At 37.8% G+C, this 18,692-nt stretch overlaps 1 protein-coding gene across 1 annotated transcript in view; it reads left to right on the top strand.

Moving 5' to 3' along the window:
- The window catches only part of RAMP3 (receptor activity modifying protein 3), a 58,503-nt gene that overhangs the window by 20,715 nt on the left and 19,096 nt on the right, over nucleotides 1-18,692 (top strand). Inside the window, exon 2 of the mRNA XM_027837058.1 lies at nucleotides 8,815-8,947. Coding sequence (XP_027692859.1) covers nucleotides 8,815-8,947 — 133 coding nt within the window. The remainder of the gene's footprint in view (nucleotides 1-8,814; nucleotides 8,948-18,692) is intronic.

Genomic DNA, 18,692 nt, shown 5'->3' with positions numbered 1-18,692 from the left:
TGGGTTATGATATAGAAGAGGTAGTTTACTTGTTCCATATTTCTCCAAAGGAGTGGAAATTGCAGGGAGTCAAATTTTGACTTACTATTAAAAAGACATTTCCAACAATTAGAATTGTCTGACAATGGACCTTCATGAGGTAGAGTTCTACGTAAATAGAGGTATTCAAACCAATCAATGCTAAATGGCATTGTTAGGGTGAAAGCTGTTGAAGGCATTCATACTTTACACATGCCATATGCAAAGAACAGATAAGAAGATTGTATCTGACACTATGATTTCTTGCATATATTCTGAATATCCTACTGTTCTCTTCTGTATATTTTCTAAATGTTTCATTGATGTTCTTTCTTTCTTTTTTAATCACTGTCTACCCCCACTCCCCTATCTCAAATAAAAGTTCTCCCTCATAATATGTGGTCTATTTTTCTCTTTCTTTCTTTCTTTTGCTAGGCAGTGGGGTTAAGTGACTTGCCCAGGGTCACACAGTAAGTGCCAAGTATCTGAGGCCAGACTTGAACTCCGGTCCTTCTGACTCCAGGACCAGTGCTCTATCTACTGCACCACCTAGCTGCCCCATGTGGTCTGTTTTTCAAAGGATATTGTATACATCCATTATCCCTTGGAACCTCAGAAATTCCAATCCTATAAGATAGGTGGGGGAGAACAGGAGGCATTGTTCCCATTTTATAAATGAACAAATGGGGATAGAAAAATTTAGTGACATCCCCAAACTCACATTGTTGATATAAAAGAGGGGAAAAAGAAAATCATGTTAGATTTAAATGGAGAAATCGTGCCATTCTTTAGGGATCTCAAGTTGCTTGTTGTAGCAAAAAAATATATTTCTAAAATACTGGTATTCTTCTAGTAGTATAATTACAGAACACTAAGTTAATGGTATTTTGCTCTATGGCTGCAAATACAGAATTCAGTCAGTTCAGACTGTTTAAAATTGCAGGTGATACCAAGGGCAATGGAAAAATACATGGCGGAAATGATATGCTGAAGTATATTACTAATGATGGCTTGCATTCTTGAAGAGGTTTAGGACACATCAAGGAAATTCATGACTCAAAAAGGAAGTGAGCCAGCCTTATAGTGAGAATGAGGGAGGACAGATGGGTAGATTGAGTGTAGTTTTGGTTTTCAAAGAAGTATTACCAGAGCCCCAGGGCAAAGCCTTCAATTCATTGGTGGATCTTCTACGGAAAGAAACAAAAAAGAATCATACAAGTCAAGAAGGTGTGCAGGAATGTCTCCCTGTATTGGTAAAAGAGGCCAGTGTACTGATGAGACTAAAGATCCATTGAAATATCCAAAGATCTGAACAGTGCTTTGCAGCTCTTAAATTGGCTATCTCATTCAGTCCTCATGATGACCTTGTGAAACTAATAGTGTAATTATTCTGATTAGGAAGCTGAGGCTTGATGAGATCAAGTGGTTTGCCCAATCTTACATGATTAGTTCAATGTTAGAAGTGAGACTTCAACCCTGCTCCCCTGACTAGTAACCCAGTGATTTTTTTTTTTTGTAGCTAGACCACAATGAATGTGCTCAGGAAGTTGAATATAGTATCAATGTCTTAGGACAGTGAGGGTCCCTGCTGAGAGGAGTAGATGACTGTTTTCTCCAATGGAGTTAATTATCACAGTGGATAAAACTTCGGGTTTGAAGCCAGGGAGAACAGAGTTCATAACCTGCCTCAGATACTTGTTGTTGGACCCTGGGCAAGTCCCTTAACCTCTATCTGCCTTGGTTTCCTCACCTGTAAAATGAGGGGGTTAGATTCTAAGGCCTTTAAGATTCTTTGCAGCTCTAAAGCTATGATCCTAGTTTCAAGTGTGATCCTGGGGTACTATGAGTTGCATTATTCTACATGTACCTTTTTATAGTTGGTCTTGTCCAGCACAGGCAATAGGACCATGGGCCAAATTTCCTTTGGAAATTCTGCCACTTTCCCTTTGTGTTCATGACAGCCTCCTTCCATTTCCTTTACCTGACTTGGTACTGATTTGTTAATCAAGTTTGGGAGGAGAATGATACTTTAACAAATTAAGAATTAGGTTGACATTTCCAGGACCTAAATTGTGAGTTCTTTTTTGATTACACCTAGATGCCATCTTTTTTTTCTATTTTATTTGGATTTTTCCTTCACCCTAAAAATTAGGAAGGGCACAACCATAAACATGCTGAAAATGTAAACTTATACTTTGATTTTTGTTTGGAACCCATTTTCCATTTTCTAGTTTTGTGTTTTATCTATATTTATGCTGAATTCTCTTGAATAAATTTCTGGAGTCAGAAGACTTGAGTTCAAGTCCTTACTTCACTGGCTGTATGATCTCATGGAAATCACTTCCTCTCTGGACTTTTCATATAAAAATATTTAAAATTAAAGAAATAGATTTTCTCAAAGGCCCTTTCTGGCTCTGAAATTCAACAAATAACAACAAATTAATGATGAACAAGCATTTTAAATCAACGGCTTCTTGGTATTAAACTGGAAAAATTTGGAAAGTCAGGCCTATGTTTTAATAGATGTGCCTACATTTAATGTTCGACACCTCTCAATCTTGTGCTACTATAATTTTAGGTGTTTCAAATACTGTAATTAGTAAAGCTACGAGTAGCAAATTGATGATTTTCTTTAAAAAATTAAAGCATGGCCAAGTCAATACCACTCCCATAAAAATCTGTGTTTCTAATTATTTCAATAATTGTAAATGTAAGAAAACTAAATGAATCCAGAACTTTAAGATGAGACAATTGAAATGGGCTTGGCTTGTTTCTGCATTTTCTGCGATTCTCTTTCATTTTGTGTGTTACTAAGAATAACGGAATGTTTCCTACTCAAGAGAAATACCATCCCAGGAAAGAGTCTGACTTTCCAGTTGGCAGATTCTCAGGGATGAGTCTCTTCACCAATAGGCTAAAAATATTCTCCCTGCCCCAGTTGTTTGCTTCTCCACACTGTGCTTTCATTGTCTTGAAGCTATCCAATTTTAGACAGACATACTCCTCTGGGAGAATTTCTCTCCAAATTCCAGCTCAATTCTTAAGACCAATGGTCTCATAATTCTGACTATCTCCTTTTTCTTCTCTAGGAAGCTTCATTATTTAAAATAATTAATTTTTTGAAATTTTTTTTTGTTTTCTGTGTCTTCTCTAGGAACATTGAGCTGATACTTCATTCTCTTGATACTTATTGGGTTCCTCCTATGTGCTTAGCGCTTGTATGAGGTGAGAGAAGAAGAATATAAGAAAGAATAATTCATGTTCTACCCTTGAAGGCTTTGTAAAACTATTGGAAGATTGTAAACTTAAGTAAAAATACAAAGTAGTACATGCTAAATTGAGAAATGTGTGTTACACAGTAAGTACATAGGAACTGAGAGAAGGGAAAAAGTCTCAGTGATTTAGGAAAGGTTCCAGTGAGCTGCAATGGTCAGAGAAAGAATCACAGAAGTGTTGTGACTTGAGCTAGGCATAATAGATGGTTAGGTGGAGAATAAGGGTTAGTGGGAGCAGGAGATAGGTATTTGTATATATTCCTTTAAACTATAAGCTTGATTAAGATAAAGTTCATGACTTATCTAAACTCTGTATCTACCTTGATATGCAAAAGATGCTTAATAAATAATTGTTGTACAATTATAACAGTTATGTAATGCTATATGTAATATATGATTTAATATATTATGCAATGTTATATAACATAACATATAACAATACTTATTAAATAATTATTATATATAATAATATTAATAATGATGATGTAACACATAATAATGATGCAGCCTTGTAGAGAGCTTCAAAATTTACAGAGTGCTTTCCTTATTATGATCCTGCGAGGTAGGCAAATATAGTTATCTACGAAACTGAGGCTTAGAAAACTGAATCTTCCCAAGATTACACACCAGTAAATTTCAGAGCCAGGATTTGAACCCAATCCCTGTGCTCTTCTATGCTGTGCTGAATTTGTGTTGAATGAGTAAAACTTTAGAGTCATGAAAACAGATGGCACATTGAGAGTACAATGGGTAGATAAATTTGACTTGAAACAGAATTTATGTCAAAAGCACTGTACAAATTATGCTAAATTGTTAAAGGGAAAAATTCAGTGGAAGTGAAGATTAATTGTATAGATAGTTTGGGATATGATTGGGAAATAAAGACTAGAGGAATTAGGCAAGTAGAAGAAGGTAAGAGAAGTATTGGATCAGAATATGAAAGAAACAAGACAGGTGAAGTTAAGGAAGCTGTAGTCTGTTTGCACTGACAGTGTGAATAGAGGGTTTGAATGCAAAGGGTTTTGAAGTTTTGGAAAGGGAGATTTGAAGAAGGCTTTTGATCTCATTGAGATAAGAAAGTTATGAGAAACTTTATTTGATTATTCCTTATGATATATAATACATAGAAATATAATTGCAGCATTGAATTATTTAAGGATAGCACACCAAAATTCTATCTTTGAAGGATCATTAGGAGGGTATATTTTAGTCTTTATGTAAGGAATATACATTCGTAATTAAAGAGGGGTGAAAATGCAATACTCACTTTTAAATCTTTGACAGTAGACTAAGTAGGAGTAGCTGGCAAAATATTACCATTTGAAATTAACCAAGTAAACCCAAACTTGATTTGATTGAATTTTTTTCTAAATTATGAAACTAAATTATGTGGTCTCATTTACAGTGAGATGTATTATCCTATTAGGATAATTGTAGTAAATCAGAAGTAAATGCCAAATACATTGAGTATATGTATCAGAAAGCCCAAGTTCAGGTCTGGTCTCAGAAATTTATTGACTGTGTGACTTGATGTAAGTTACTTCACCTTTGTTTACCCCAATTTCCCAATCTGTGGAAGGATAATAGCACCTCCCTCCCAGCGTTTTTGGGAAGATCACATGATTGTTAAGTGCTTAGCATAGTACGTGGCACATGGAAAATTCTATATAAATGTTAGTAAATGGAAGTACTCTATATTGGTCGAATGCAATCAATATAGAATGCAGAAGGTGATGAGATGAATGATTTTTTATGTAGGATGATTTGGAAATGCATTAGACTGAATTAATGCCAACTGACTGGTAAAAAGTTTTGTTTCATGTTTTAAATACATGGTAGCATGTATGTTATTATTGTGTTTCTAAATTTTTCTTATACTGTGAAATTTAATGTGCCATCATTAGGTTAAGGGAGAAGCTGCTTTCCAGCAGCATTTCTGATACAGTGGTATGCTTCAACTTCTCTTTTTATCTAGATGATGTCAGATTGTGAATTAATCTGTTAAAAGAATGTGGTAAAATGTTTGAAAATGGTTAAATATTTGAGATGTTTTGATTTAAATTGGATAATAACAACAATAATAATAATTTACTGTTGGGAGAAAGAGTAGCAGTTATATTAATTGTTACTGCACACTTGAGAAAAATAATAATATCCTAACCCTAAACTGTGATTAGTGAAATTTTGCTATTTAAGATAAAAGTTCTTGGGACTGTAATTTGACATTGTTCTGAGTTTTGATTTCAGGTATGATTGTATGGATTGATATTAAGCCAGTAATAGTCCACCATTCAAGGGAAATGCCATATGCACTGGGATCTGAGAACTTCTACAGGTGGATGTCTGTCCTTGGGAAAAGTTGAAGGGATGACTTTGTATGAACAAAGATAGGCTCCTCTTGGCTCAGTTTCCCCATTGTGTTATTTTTCTTTCTAGACAGGAAGTTTTCCCACCTGGTTAATTATGAACCTGGCTTTTGATTCCCTGTGAATAATGTGGAACTATGCTGTGTGACTGGTTGTTAACTATGCCTGGAAGCAAACAGAGCTAAGGAAGTTTTCCCTTGTTATGGTTTATGTCAGGTCAGTATGTGCTCTTGAGGGGACAGCCTTGATATCATCATAACCATATCCTTCCTTTTTCCTTTTATAGAAAATTTCTGTAAATAGGGCAGGTGAATAGTGAAAGTTTTGTGCAATACTAAATTTATTAATTAATAGATTGATAGTAAAACATCTCTGAGTTACTATAATAGGGATGCAAGTAATCTTTCCATTTCAATCAACTAATTATTCATGTACAAGATTACTCATTCCTTCAGGATAATTTAGGGATAATATTCTCATAAGGGGGAGGACTTAAGATTTACATCTGGAAGCAACAAGATCGGTTTCCACATATATATGTATATGTATATACACACAGATGGTTTATATATGATTGGTTTCCAAATGTTTATAATGGAATATACAGGCCTTGAGTATGTTTTTGTAATAGTTTCTCAAAATTTGATTAAGTATTTTAATTGCATTGACAATTGAAAATATTTTCCTATTTTGAAGTCTGTGTCTGATATAGACTCTTCCTTCAGCCTGTTGGTAGCACTGTTCATATTAGGTAGAGGGTTCAAGTAAATATAGAATGAGCAAATGGTATGTAAAAAATAAAACGTTCTGAAATTTCAGGTAAATGATGGGTTTCTAATTTGATGTTCTTCTTATAGCTCTGTTGTTAATAGAATCAGAACCTTAAGATTTGAGATGGTTTTCACCACATGAACTGGTTAAAGGAGGAGGTAATATTAGATTTGCTTTCCAATAATTAGTTCATGTGGCAGATTTTAGCAGAATAACCTAGGAATCTCTTCAAGTGCTTTGGAACCAGAGAAGTAGATCTACTAGGAGGACCATCTTTCAGAATGCTGCCCTGAGAATGAGAACAAATCCTGAATGTCCAAGGGAAGATGTTTCTAGGGACCAGATGACTACCTGGGATGTCTGGGACTCAAGGTGAAATGTGCTAATTAAATGAACATTGGGAATAGGTTATAGGCACAAGGACACTGAAATAACTTTAAGTCTCTTTGTAACCTAGTAACTTACTTGTTATTGTATTGCTTCGGTCTTTTTGTTTCATGGTGTTTATATTTGCTGAATTTTCTTGGTTACTTCTTGTTGAGTCAATTCACTGTGTCTGACTCTTGGTGAGTCCATTTGGGGTTTTCTTGGCAGAGACACTGAAATAGTTTGCAATTTCCTTCTCTAGCTTATTTTACAGAAGAAAAAACTGAGGCAAACAGGGTTAAGTGACTTGGCCAGGATCACATAGCTAGGAAGTGTCTGAAGCTAGATTTGAACTCAGAAAGATGAATTTTCCTGACTCCAGGCCAGGCGCTGTATCCATTGTGCCACCTAGCTGCTCTTGATGACATGTACATCTCTCCTCTTAGTAAGTGTTTAAATAAGTGGTCCATGGGGAACAGGTTCCCCAAGGATCAAATGGGGGGAATTGAGGAGCCAAACTAACTCCATTTTGTGAACAGCATTCATTTTGTGACTTTAAACATCTTTATTCCTAGAAAAGCCTTGTTCATTCGATTTCAGGGAAATACCGCGAAATGTTCTGTATAACTTGCAGTTAGTACCTTTTGGTTTTGTCATACTCTGGCCAATCAGAAAGAAGAAATGCCCTTGTTGCTCAAGATTATGGTACCTGATATGTTACTCATTATTGACTATAAGAAAGCTTTGTTATCTATTATTCAGTGTCTTTGCACCTACTGAGAGGCCTTGGATCCACTTCGTTATGCAACTGCATGCCATGCTAATAAATCAACATGCTCAGATTTAATTGCCTCAGCTTTTACCAATTTAATTTGTAACTACAGTACAGTGTGTAATGGGCTGAACTTGGAATCCGAAAGACCTGGGTTCTTACCTATTCAATTCTAGGCAAGTCATTTCACCTTTCTTGGTCTCAGTTTTCCTCACCTATGAAATGTGTATTATAAGAACACCTACCTTACAAGGTCATTGTGATCACTGGATTTGGAATTGAGAAAACTTGAATTCAAATCCTGCTTCAGACACTTAGCTGTGTGACCTTGGGCAGCCTCAGTTTCTCAGTTTCCCAGTCTATAAAAGGAAGATAATAATAGTACCTATTTCACAGGGTTGTTGTGAAGATCAAATACAATAATATATGTAAAGCTCCTTGCAAACCTCAAAGCACTCTATAAATGCTAGCTATTATTATTAGACCAATTTGTCAACATTTATTCCTTTTTTTGTTCTCATAGAGAGGCACAATCTTTCCAGGTGTAGTATCTTTCAGGCAGTGTTCTTTAATTCTGATATACTAAATTGTTTGTTTCAGGGTTGAACCAAATTCTCCCTAAAACCACTCTGATTCTTAGTGTCTACAACCTTAGTGTTTCTGATGTTAACTTAATAGTAGTATCTTGAAACTGTGATATGATTAGGGGAAAAGAATTGTCCTGTGGGGAATCATTACCGAAAAGCAATTTCAAGTGGTAGTTCCTCTTGTAGAATCTGTTATTGCTGTGGTTACAGGCTGACTGCCCTCAAGTCCTCCTTGGATGTCTTGTCATGGTGGAGAAATGACTGTTGCTTTTCTGAAGCTATGACTTTGGAGTGTAAGCTTTGGCAAAGGTCCTTCCAAGTCAGAGAGAGTTCAGGCATTAATTGTGTGTCTGTCATCTGAGGCTAAGACTGGCTGAGTACTTGTAGATTCATTGGCAGAAGCTTGACCAAGAGGTGGTGATTTTTTTTCCAGCCTCAGCAATTCATGAAACTATCTCCTAAAGCACAGAGAAGTTGGTGTCTTCACTGGAGTGTGTGTGCGTGTGTGTGTGTGTGTGTGTGTGTGTGTGTGTGTGTGTGTGTGAAGAATTTTAGATCCTGGACTTACCAAAGTGTTGTCATTGCCTGAACTCTATGGGGTGGTTTAATATTTTGCCATTCTGATATAGGTATTTATATTGGTATTTATCCTTTTCCAGGTGCTTGTCAAAGAACAAGTGGTTGCAATGAAACACTCATGCTGGAAAGGTTGCCTGCATGTGGCAAAGCATTTGAAGAAATGATGAGGAAAGTGGACACGAAGAATTGGTGCAACTTGACTGAATTTATCACGTAAGTTCTTTTAGTGGATGAACAGATTGGGCCCTGCTTCATATTTGCAATGCTGAAAGTCCTCATGATTGTTCTTCTGGGGCCATACTTCCTTGAATTCTGTCCCAGAGACCTGAACCTTACTGAGTTATTCTTGGATAATCTTATTTGAAGTCTTTTAGGCAAGGATAGATAATGGGTGCATTAACTTTCCATTAACTGAACTATTTATCTCTGAACGCCATGGGGAATCATGGAAATTCCAGCACACTTTCACAGTCATTTCATAACTTCATTGTGTTCTATTGAAAAGTGTTTAAAAAGTATTGTTCTACTGTAGCATAGATTTGTAACCAGAAAGGGAAGATACGTTCTCTTTAAAGAACTGAGTTATTTTTTGGAGCTTTAGCAATGTATTTGATCTAGATTAGCCTAATCTTGTGCATACTGGTTGATAAAAAGAACTAAGCGTGTAGGCGTAAGTTTTTGCTCAGAAAGAAAGGCAAAAACTGGGAACAAATTATTCAGGAGGAGAAAAGGGAAAATCTTTTCCCTCTTACCACAAAAAGATGAGCAAGGTGGAGATGGAATACACATGGTCTGAATTTTCTCTTTCTTCTTCTATTTTCTGCTAAACCATGTCTAGTTGATGGTAAATTTTCCTTCCAAGTGACAGGGACTGGCTGTATAGTTGGGTAATGAGAATGCTGAGCCACCCCTAGGCTAAGGCAGTGAAATGGCTCTAATTGATCTAGCAAGGAAAGCTATAATGGAAATTTACTGCAGTAAATAGGTCAGAGAAGGAATTAAAGGTTGTCTTTTGAAAGCTTTGGAGGAAAAAAAAGAGGGAAATTCATTACTGTATGGGACTGGTGGAAAAGGTACCTGATTGTTTCTGGGTGTTTATATCTCTACACAGTGTCTTAACTTAATTACCTATTACTATTATAAATATAGTGACTAGTAAATGTTTATACTTAGTTTAATGAGTTAATTTAAAAAAAAGTATTTGAATGGAAACTATACTATCCTCTTTGACTCATTTAAAGATGCCTTTGGTGCACCTAGACTTTGAACCAAGAAATTATAACTAAGATAAGCTGCTGACCTTTCAAGTTTAAACATCTAACTAAAGTGATGGTGACTGTCACAGTTTTATTGAATGTCTATTTTTGAAGAATTAGGGGAAGTTTTTCTTCCAGGTCTTCTGCGGTTATAAAGAAATGAATTTTACATAGTTTGCATCCTAAGTTAAAAAATAACTTTGATATATTCTCTTCTGATTACTAGGACTTTAATATTAGAGTTTATGTGTTCGGGTCAAGACTTTGCTTTCACAAAGTCTGATAGATATTATTTTTTCTAAGACTGCTGACTCCTTTTAGGCTACTGCATAGCTAACTAAATCCTTGTGACTTTTTTTTTGTTAAAAGAATAAAACTATAGTTTTATGCAAGTTGGTTGTTTCAGTTGTGTCCTACTTTTTGTTATTCCATTTGGGGTTTTCTTGGCAGAGATACTGGAGTGGTTTGCCATTTCCTTCTTCAGCTCATTTTATAGATGGGGAAGCTGAGGCAAACAGGGTTAAGTGACTTGCCCAGGGTCATACATCTAGTAAGTTTCTGAGGCCAAATTTGAACTCAGGAAGATGAGTCTTTCTGACTCCAAGCTCAGTATTCAATCCATTGTACCACCTAGCTGCCCATGCAAGTCAACAAGTTAACAGGTATTTATTAAGCACCTACCATGTTTTTGGCACTGTGCTAAGTGCTGAGGATACAAAGAAAGACAAAAAGACAGTCCTTACTCTAAGGAACTCATAGTCTAATGGGGGGGGGGACACGCAGACAACCATGTAAAATTAAGATATATATGTGTATGTATATATATATATATACACACACACACACATATATAGGATAAATAGAAGATAATAAATAAGTGGGAAGGCACTAGTATTCAGGGGGATTAGGAAGGCTTTTTTGCAGAAGGTGGGACTTTAGTTCAGAACTGAAAGACGTCAAAGAAGCCAGGAATGATTTCTCAATTATCTGCCCGTAGATGACAGGTTATCTGCATGGAGTCTGAGCATCATTTACTGTCTCATGGCCAGCCCTGATCCCTTTGCAGGAGAATCACATTATACCAGCTGCTGTGGCATGGGGGAGCAGGTCTGCCAGCTGTGGCCCAAATGATGGATCTTCTTAGATCTCTTCTTATCTGGACTGATGTTCCCCTTCCCTGATAGGGGGTACCTTGATCACCTCAGATACTTCAAAAACGATTGTAGGATTGGATTGGAAACTGTAGACTATAGTGTTAAATTTTTCTTTCAGCACTTTTTTGTTGGATTTGTATTATTCCTTTGGATATTCTTCCTACCCAAGGCAGGGTACATGGTAGCGTGAAAAATTGCCTTATCTTTGAAGGTTTCTATTACATTTAGGGCATGTTCAGCCAAACTTTTCTCTGAGCTCTTCAGAATATAGCCCTGTGTTCTTTGAAGCCGTAGAGGTGAGAATAACTTCTCTTCAATGCTGGTGTTGCTGGGGGAGGAGGAATGGTTCTTGGGGTTGAGATGGAACTGAAATTTTCCATCCCTTCATTTAATATGACTATAGGTCACACTTACATAGTACTTTCTGGTTTACAAGGGCCAGCTAGGTAAAGCAGTGAATAGAGCATCAGGCCTGGAGTCAGGAAGACCTGAGTTCCAATCTGGCTTCAGACACTTACTAGTGGAGTGACCCTGGGTAGGTCACTTAACCCTGTTTGCCTCAGTTTCCTCATTTGTAAAATGAGCTGGAGAAGGAAATGGCAAACCACTCCAGTGTCTTTGCCAAGAAACCTCAAATGGGGTCAAGAAGAGGCAGATATGCCTGAAAATGACTGAACAACAATAACAGTGGTTTACAAAGTGCTTTACACATTGTGTAATTCTCACAACACAGCAAGGCAGGTAGTTTATGTGCTGTTGTCCCCATTTTACAGATGAGGAAACTGAGGCTCATAGAAATAAAAATGAGTTGCTCAGCATCATACATCCATTAGGTGGGAGAGTTAGGATTTGCACTTGGGTCTCCTAACTCCCAGTGTTATATGCCTCTGCCCCTTGAATCACAGTTTTAAAAAATGAATTAAATTAGAATACTTGCACTAGTTTAATAGGCATATGTTTTAGTAGCCAATAACCATGGTAAACACACCCGTGTGTCAAGGATCTGTGATCACATCCTGTTTATAACTTACAGATAAGTGTTAGAGAATTGCCTGGCACTCAGAATGGTTAAATCACTTGCCCAGAGCCAATCAGTCAGAAAGCATCTATTCAGAGATTACTGTGTACCAGTTACTGTGTGAAGAGGTTACAAAGAGAGGCAGTGCAGAGGGACATGTTATTACAAGGAGCTAAAAGAAAGAGAAAACAATTCTTGCCCTCAAGGATCCCATTTTAATGGGAGGAAGTTAGATTAGTCAGAACAATCATGACAAGTTTGAAAATAATTTGCTGCGTACAAGATACATACAAAGTAGTTGAAAAGTAATGTCAGAGGGGAAGGCTCTAGCAGCTCAATGGAGGGAGCTGGGAAAGGTCTTCTCCAGACGGTGAGATTTGAGCCATCTTGAAGGAAACTAAAGATCCTAAGAGGCAGAGGGGAAGAGGGATTGGGGGACAGTCAGGACAGGGCACAGAGACAGGAGATAGAGTGTCATGAGTGAGGAACAAGTTGTCCAGTGTGGATAGATCATAGAGTGCTCAGAAGGGAGAAAAAGACTGGATAGACAGGAAAAGGCTAGGTTGTCACATGCCAGTGTCAGAGACAGGATTTGAATTGAGGAGTATTCCTGACTCTAAGCCCAAAACTGAATTAAAAATGCCAGGCTGTCTCTTGGGAAAATATTGGCTTAATACTCCAAAGAGATAACAGTACTCAAACACAATAGGCAGTATATTTTGATAACAAACTCTGGGCTATTTTCTTCCTCTCTTTTAAATAAATTATTACTCAGGGATATTATCCAAAGCCTAACTTTGAACATATAGGCTTCCAGGACTGTTGATACCAAGCCAGACTTAATGCAGTATCTGAAACCTTCTTGGCACTAATCATTTGAAATCACTTTGTGTATGAAATCACTTTGTGTGTATGAAATCACTTTGCCTAACTCATTAAAACTGTTTTCTAACATTTTATGATAAAGTAAATGGGAGGGTATTGATATGCTTACCCATGTTCCCCTTTGCTGACAAAGTTGTTATCATGATGCTATGCAACACCATGTTTGGTGGTATTGCAGTTATTTCCAACTTCAGAATGAGCTTTATTCAGAGTGGAGATCCTCAGAAGATTCATTTAAAGTGATTCTTAATTGTTTGAATTGTAGTAATGGAAAGTATAATGGGCCAGACAATTCCTTTAATGCCCATGGATTTCCAGAGAATATCTGTGCTTATTTCTTCAGGGTTTTCTCCTTGGAATTTCATTTTAGTTAATGATGGAATCAACAAAACAGCATTGCACATGGCATTTATGTTAAAGGAAACAACTGGATATTCTGTGATTCTGGAATTGGAAGAGGCCCCTGCATGTCAGATCTGACACTCCAAATCCTTGTGCTTTCTCCTAATCCAGAACCCCCTTGTTTCATGCTTCTGAGCCACTGGAGACTCCTAGAAGAGTTTGATGGTAGTAATAAATAACTGTGTGACCAGAGTTACCATGAGCTCTGGGCAGAGCATCACTAAAGGGTAGTAGAGAATGAGGAAGACCGAAAATTGTGGTGGGAGCTGCTAAAGTGATACCTTGGGCCACTCACTGTATACAAAAGTGGGGATATAATTTTAGTTACATGAGATCAGAGTAGAAGGAAGTCTGCTGGGAAAATGGCGAGGTCACAACCTTGGGAGAGTCTTAGAGAACAAGGCAGGGAGGGAGGAAGTTAGATTAGTCAGAACAATCACGAACCTCCAGTCTAAGTTCAAACTCCTAATCAACATGTAGGGAGAATGTAAAAGCCAGGACCTGGAGAAGCAGATGTGATTAAGGACGCAAGATGAGTTCAGAATGCCAGTGGCCTAGCAATTGTGTGTGTGTGTGTGTGTGTGTGTGTGTGGAGGAGGATGTTGCAACTGGGGCAGCCCTTCAACAATGATAGGTCTGACTCTACTGCCTTTAGAAATAATGGCTCCAGGGCTGGTTGGATTTAGAGTTCTTTGGCCCAAAGGGCTTTGTGTGGAAGTTGATACCTGGAGTTCTTAAGATTTATGTTCGCGGTTTGGAAATGCTATTGATGAAAAAAGTTTAGCTACATTATGGATTCAATGGTCCTTTATTGTCCAGCATGGGAATCTAGCAGCTACTGATTCTAAGGAAAAATTTGTTCAGATTTCCCGGCTGAGTAATTTGCAAGTGAACTTTTAGAACACAACTTCTTCATAAATTGGCTTCCAATTTGTTTCTCAAACTCCTCCTTTATTTCCCTTTTCTCTCTTTGGGATCCGTAGGCTACTCCAATGACGGGATGGTTTGTTCCTGATTCTGTTGATCTTTACCCAAATGCTTTCCAATATCCATCCTTCTCGTGGGTTCCTGGATTTCCTCACTTAAGTCATAATATGGTGCTCTATTTCATGCCCTCTCCCCTCTGACCTTTTGCTGATCCTGTTTTTCCTTTCTAATAAAGTTATTCTCTTCAAAAGCTGTATTCCAATTATGTATCCTGCCTGCGAGGCCAAATCTACCTCCTTCTGCTAGCATATTTTAGTCCATCTTGCTTGTTATCAATACTTTGTGTTATTTCATATGAAGTCATCTGAGGCCATGGGTTTCATTCCTGATGCCTTCCTTGATTTCTTGTCTTCTGTGAAGTTCTGGCCTCCTGTCTTGCTATTCTTTCCCCCATTATAGCTACCATCTGTGGCATCTCATTCAATTGATAGGCATTTTTCCCCCCTTCTCTTTTACTTTTTGGTTGAAAGTACTTTTGATTGCAATTTTAGGATTCCAGGCAATTACATTTGTACTAGATCTTACTTGGCCCAGTTATTATTCCTGGCCCAAGTGCTGTCATCTGGACCACATTCTCAGTTGTGGTTTGGAAAGCCAAATCTGGTTCAGAAACACTATCTGCTTACCTGGATGGTCATTTCCCAGACTTCCCTTTCTATCCTGAATCTCTTGTCTTTGATGGGCCGCAGTTATGAAAATACCATATGTAACCTTGTAGTCTTCAGTTCTGTGTCTAATCCCATGAAATCCTCTCTAAATTAATTATGATGATGTTATTTGTGTCCATATGACTTACCAATAATGAATAGTAATCATCAAGTCTGACTGGTCTTTTTTTTTTTTTTTTTTGGCAATTGGGGTTAAGTGACTTACCCAGGGTCTCACAGCTAGTGTTAAGTGTTTGGTCTGAGGCCGGGTTTAAACTCAGGTCCTCCTGACTTCAGAGCCAGTGCTCTATCCACTGCACCACCTAGCTGTCCCAATAGGTCTGACTGGGTCTGAGAGGTTCTTTGTCACACCCTGAATTTGTGCCGCGGGAACATAGCAGACCTCTCTGCTATGCTTGTCAAGTTGACGAGTACCGCTCTGCAAGGGGTCATTGACCACTGCTAGTTGTCTCTTCTTTTGAGGCCCCTCTCCATGTGGTCTCTTCTCTGATGGCAACTCTAGTTTCATGTCATCATTCCTTGTAGGTCAAGAAGCTTCTTCCTTCTCAACTTCTTTTTTTGTGAATAGCCAAAGTAAATTGAGTGACGTGACCTGGGTCACACAGCTAGTTAAGTCACAAGTATCAGGTGTATTTTTTGATCCTGGGTTCAAATCATTCATTTAATAAACATGAAACACTGCCAATGTATAGAGCATATTGCTCAGCATTGAGGGAAATATAAAGTTTAGTCTATTAAACATTTTTTTGTGCTACTAACTAGCTTCCATGGGGCCTTAGTTTCTCATCTGTAAAGTAAAGGAGTTGACTAGATCATCTCATGACCCCTTCTAGCTCAAAAATTACGCAATTTTGCGATTGTCAGGAAAAGGACAGGTGAAAAATGGGTTATTTCCTGTGATACGTGGAAAGTATGTATGGGCACATGCCACTTAACTTTATGAATTGGTTGTGTAAAAATACAACATTAAAAGCAGGGAAGTTATTTCCTTAGGAACAATGATGGCAGATTGGCTGAGTGGCATTTTAGCAGAGTTTCACAATATTATCATGGTGGGCATTGGTTGTAATAGTATTATGGGTCATTGGGAAGAAGACTACATTTGGAGTCTGAGAACCTGAGGTCAAATTTAGCTCTGCTTGTAACTACTTGTATGACCCTGAGAGAGTCAGAATCTTTCTGGGTCTCAATTTCCTCATGAGGGATTAGATTAGATGACTTCTAAGGTTCCTTTCCCTTCTGGTTCTATATTCCTATGATCCTATGCTATGAATGTTGTTTGGGACAGTGTTAGGCCTGGGGTATTGTGCATGAGCTTTGCCCTTTACCACCAGAGGGCACTCTTGGATTGCTAAGGCAAAATACGGGCTGAGTTTCATTTGGCTGTAGAGATGGCGGAAAGTAGTGGAAACTGTCAAATTAGTCAGTTAAGTGGTAGGAAGCAAGACACAGGGCTGTTACGGTACTTTTAGGAGAACAGATCATCAGAGTACAAATTGGTGGAAAGTGGAAGAAGTTTGTAGTTCTTTCTTACTTTCCAAGCTGGTGCAAGATCAGAAAATTCTCAGGTGCAGGATTACAGGGTTTTAAGTTAGAAGGGAACTAGTCTAATTGCTTCATTTTATAGGAAGCCAAAGTCTCCTCACTCCTCTCCTTTTATTGCATCCCTTCCTGGCCTTCAAAGTCCAACTGAAATGTCACCTCCCCTAGGATGGTGTTAATAACCTTGAACCTGAATAAGTAATAACCATCCTGCTTGGGTCTCATGATACACTTTATTTTTTCCTCTCCAGAGGGTGAACATGTAATATTGTTATCTGTATCAGTGTCTTGGCCCTTTTTTTTGACTATAAGCTTGTTATACCTTATCTAAACTTTGTATTTCCCTTGGCACTGAGCACAGTCCTTTATGCCCAGGCCTTACTTAATGTTCCTGAGTAAATGATTGACTTCTTCATAATATAAAAATGGCTAATCTTCTCCAGATGGTTTGCACCTGTCTTGATGTGACTGCTGATTCTGGGTCATACTGAGCTTTTTATTTTCAAACCCATGGTTAAAATTATGGGTAAAATAGGGTCCCTGTATTTAGGTGTTATCAAAGAGAGAAAGTCATCCAAATGGCTTATACGCCTATCTTTTCCCATTTCATAAGCAAAAAAGTGAAAGTACCTGTCTTTTAGGATTCCTGAGAAGCCTTGATGAGAACTCAAAAACTTGGTGATGCCAACATTAAGCCCAGAGTCCAAGCTTTATCATTTCTGCAAAGCTCTCCACCTATCTTTCCATTACCTTTTTTCTGAAAGTTCATCTTTTTCTTATTCACTTTTTCTTTATTTTCACTATCATCCACCATGCCTAACTCTCTCCCTCTCTCCCTCCTCATCCTTTGGCTTCCTTTGTGTCAGCTAAAATCTCACCTTCTTCAAGAAACCTTTCCTGGTCTTCCATAGCGCTTGTGCCTTCTCCCTGTTGATTTTTCCATTTTATCCTGTACATTGCTTGTTTCGCACATAGTTGTTTGCAAATTGTCTCTCCCATTAAAGTGTGAGCTCCTTATGAACAGGGACTATCTTTTGTCTTTCTCTGTATCCTCTGCGTTTAGCACAGTGCCTGACACAGAGTTAGTACTTAAAAAATGCTTATTGACTTGGTTTCTTTTTCAATCTTTGCCTTAGGCATAGAGGAAATGGCTATAAAATACAACATAAGGAGTTTTATGCCTTTCTAGCAGTTTTTCTGTTTGAGATATGATGTTGAATATTAGATGTTCTGGGGAGTTATTTGGGATGGAATAATTTTCTGGAAAATATAAAAGCAAATTTACTGAGTACATTAATAGAGCCTCTGTTTTATTTTGTCTAACCTCCCGGGTTACTTAGCTAAATAAAACATTTATTACATACCTTCTCTGTACAGGGAATGAGAGGCAGTAGCATCTACTTGTGGATTACAAAGTTGACCTTGGAGTTAGGAAGACCCAGGTTCAAGTGTAGCCTCTGAAACCTGCTGACTGTGCAACCCCAGGCAAATCACTTTCAGTGCCAGAGGCAACTCTCAGTTGCAGAGAAGATGCCAACCCCAATTGGTAGAAGGAGCTAGTTCTTCACTGGGAGCTTGTTACACTAATGACATCACAGGACCGAGAAAAACAAACAAATAAACTCCAAACCAAAATAAATTGGGCACAGTGTTAAATGTTGAGCAGCAAATAAAGATAAATAAGACAGTCCTTGCTTTCAAGGTGTCTGCCTTACACTTTGAAAATCACTTTTGAATAAAAAAATTATCTTTAAAATATCTTTTCCCTTGATCCCCACAACAATCTTATAAGGTAGGTAGGAAAAGGGTCATTATTTCCATTTTATAGGTGAGGCCACTGAGGCTCAGAGAAATTAAGTGACTTATCCAGTATGCTTCACTGCCCATAATTAGTGCCTAGCATACAGTAGGTGCTTAAATGTTGACTTGATGGAGCAGAGCCTTGAACCTAGGTCTTCTGACTCTTGATGTATTATTTTCTCTAGCATACTATGATGCTTTCTGCTTCTTCCCACTCTCTCTTTTCCTCTTCTTCTTCCATTTTTT

Source organism: Vombatus ursinus, unplaced genomic scaffold (genome assembly GCF_900497805.2).
Source record: "Vombatus ursinus unplaced genomic scaffold, bare-nosed wombat genome assembly UNPS02014820.1, whole genome shotgun sequence".
NCBI classification, from domain to species: Eukaryota; Metazoa; Chordata; class Mammalia; order Diprotodontia; family Vombatidae; genus Vombatus; species Vombatus ursinus.
This window is presented reverse-complemented; position numbering and strand designations above follow the sequence as displayed.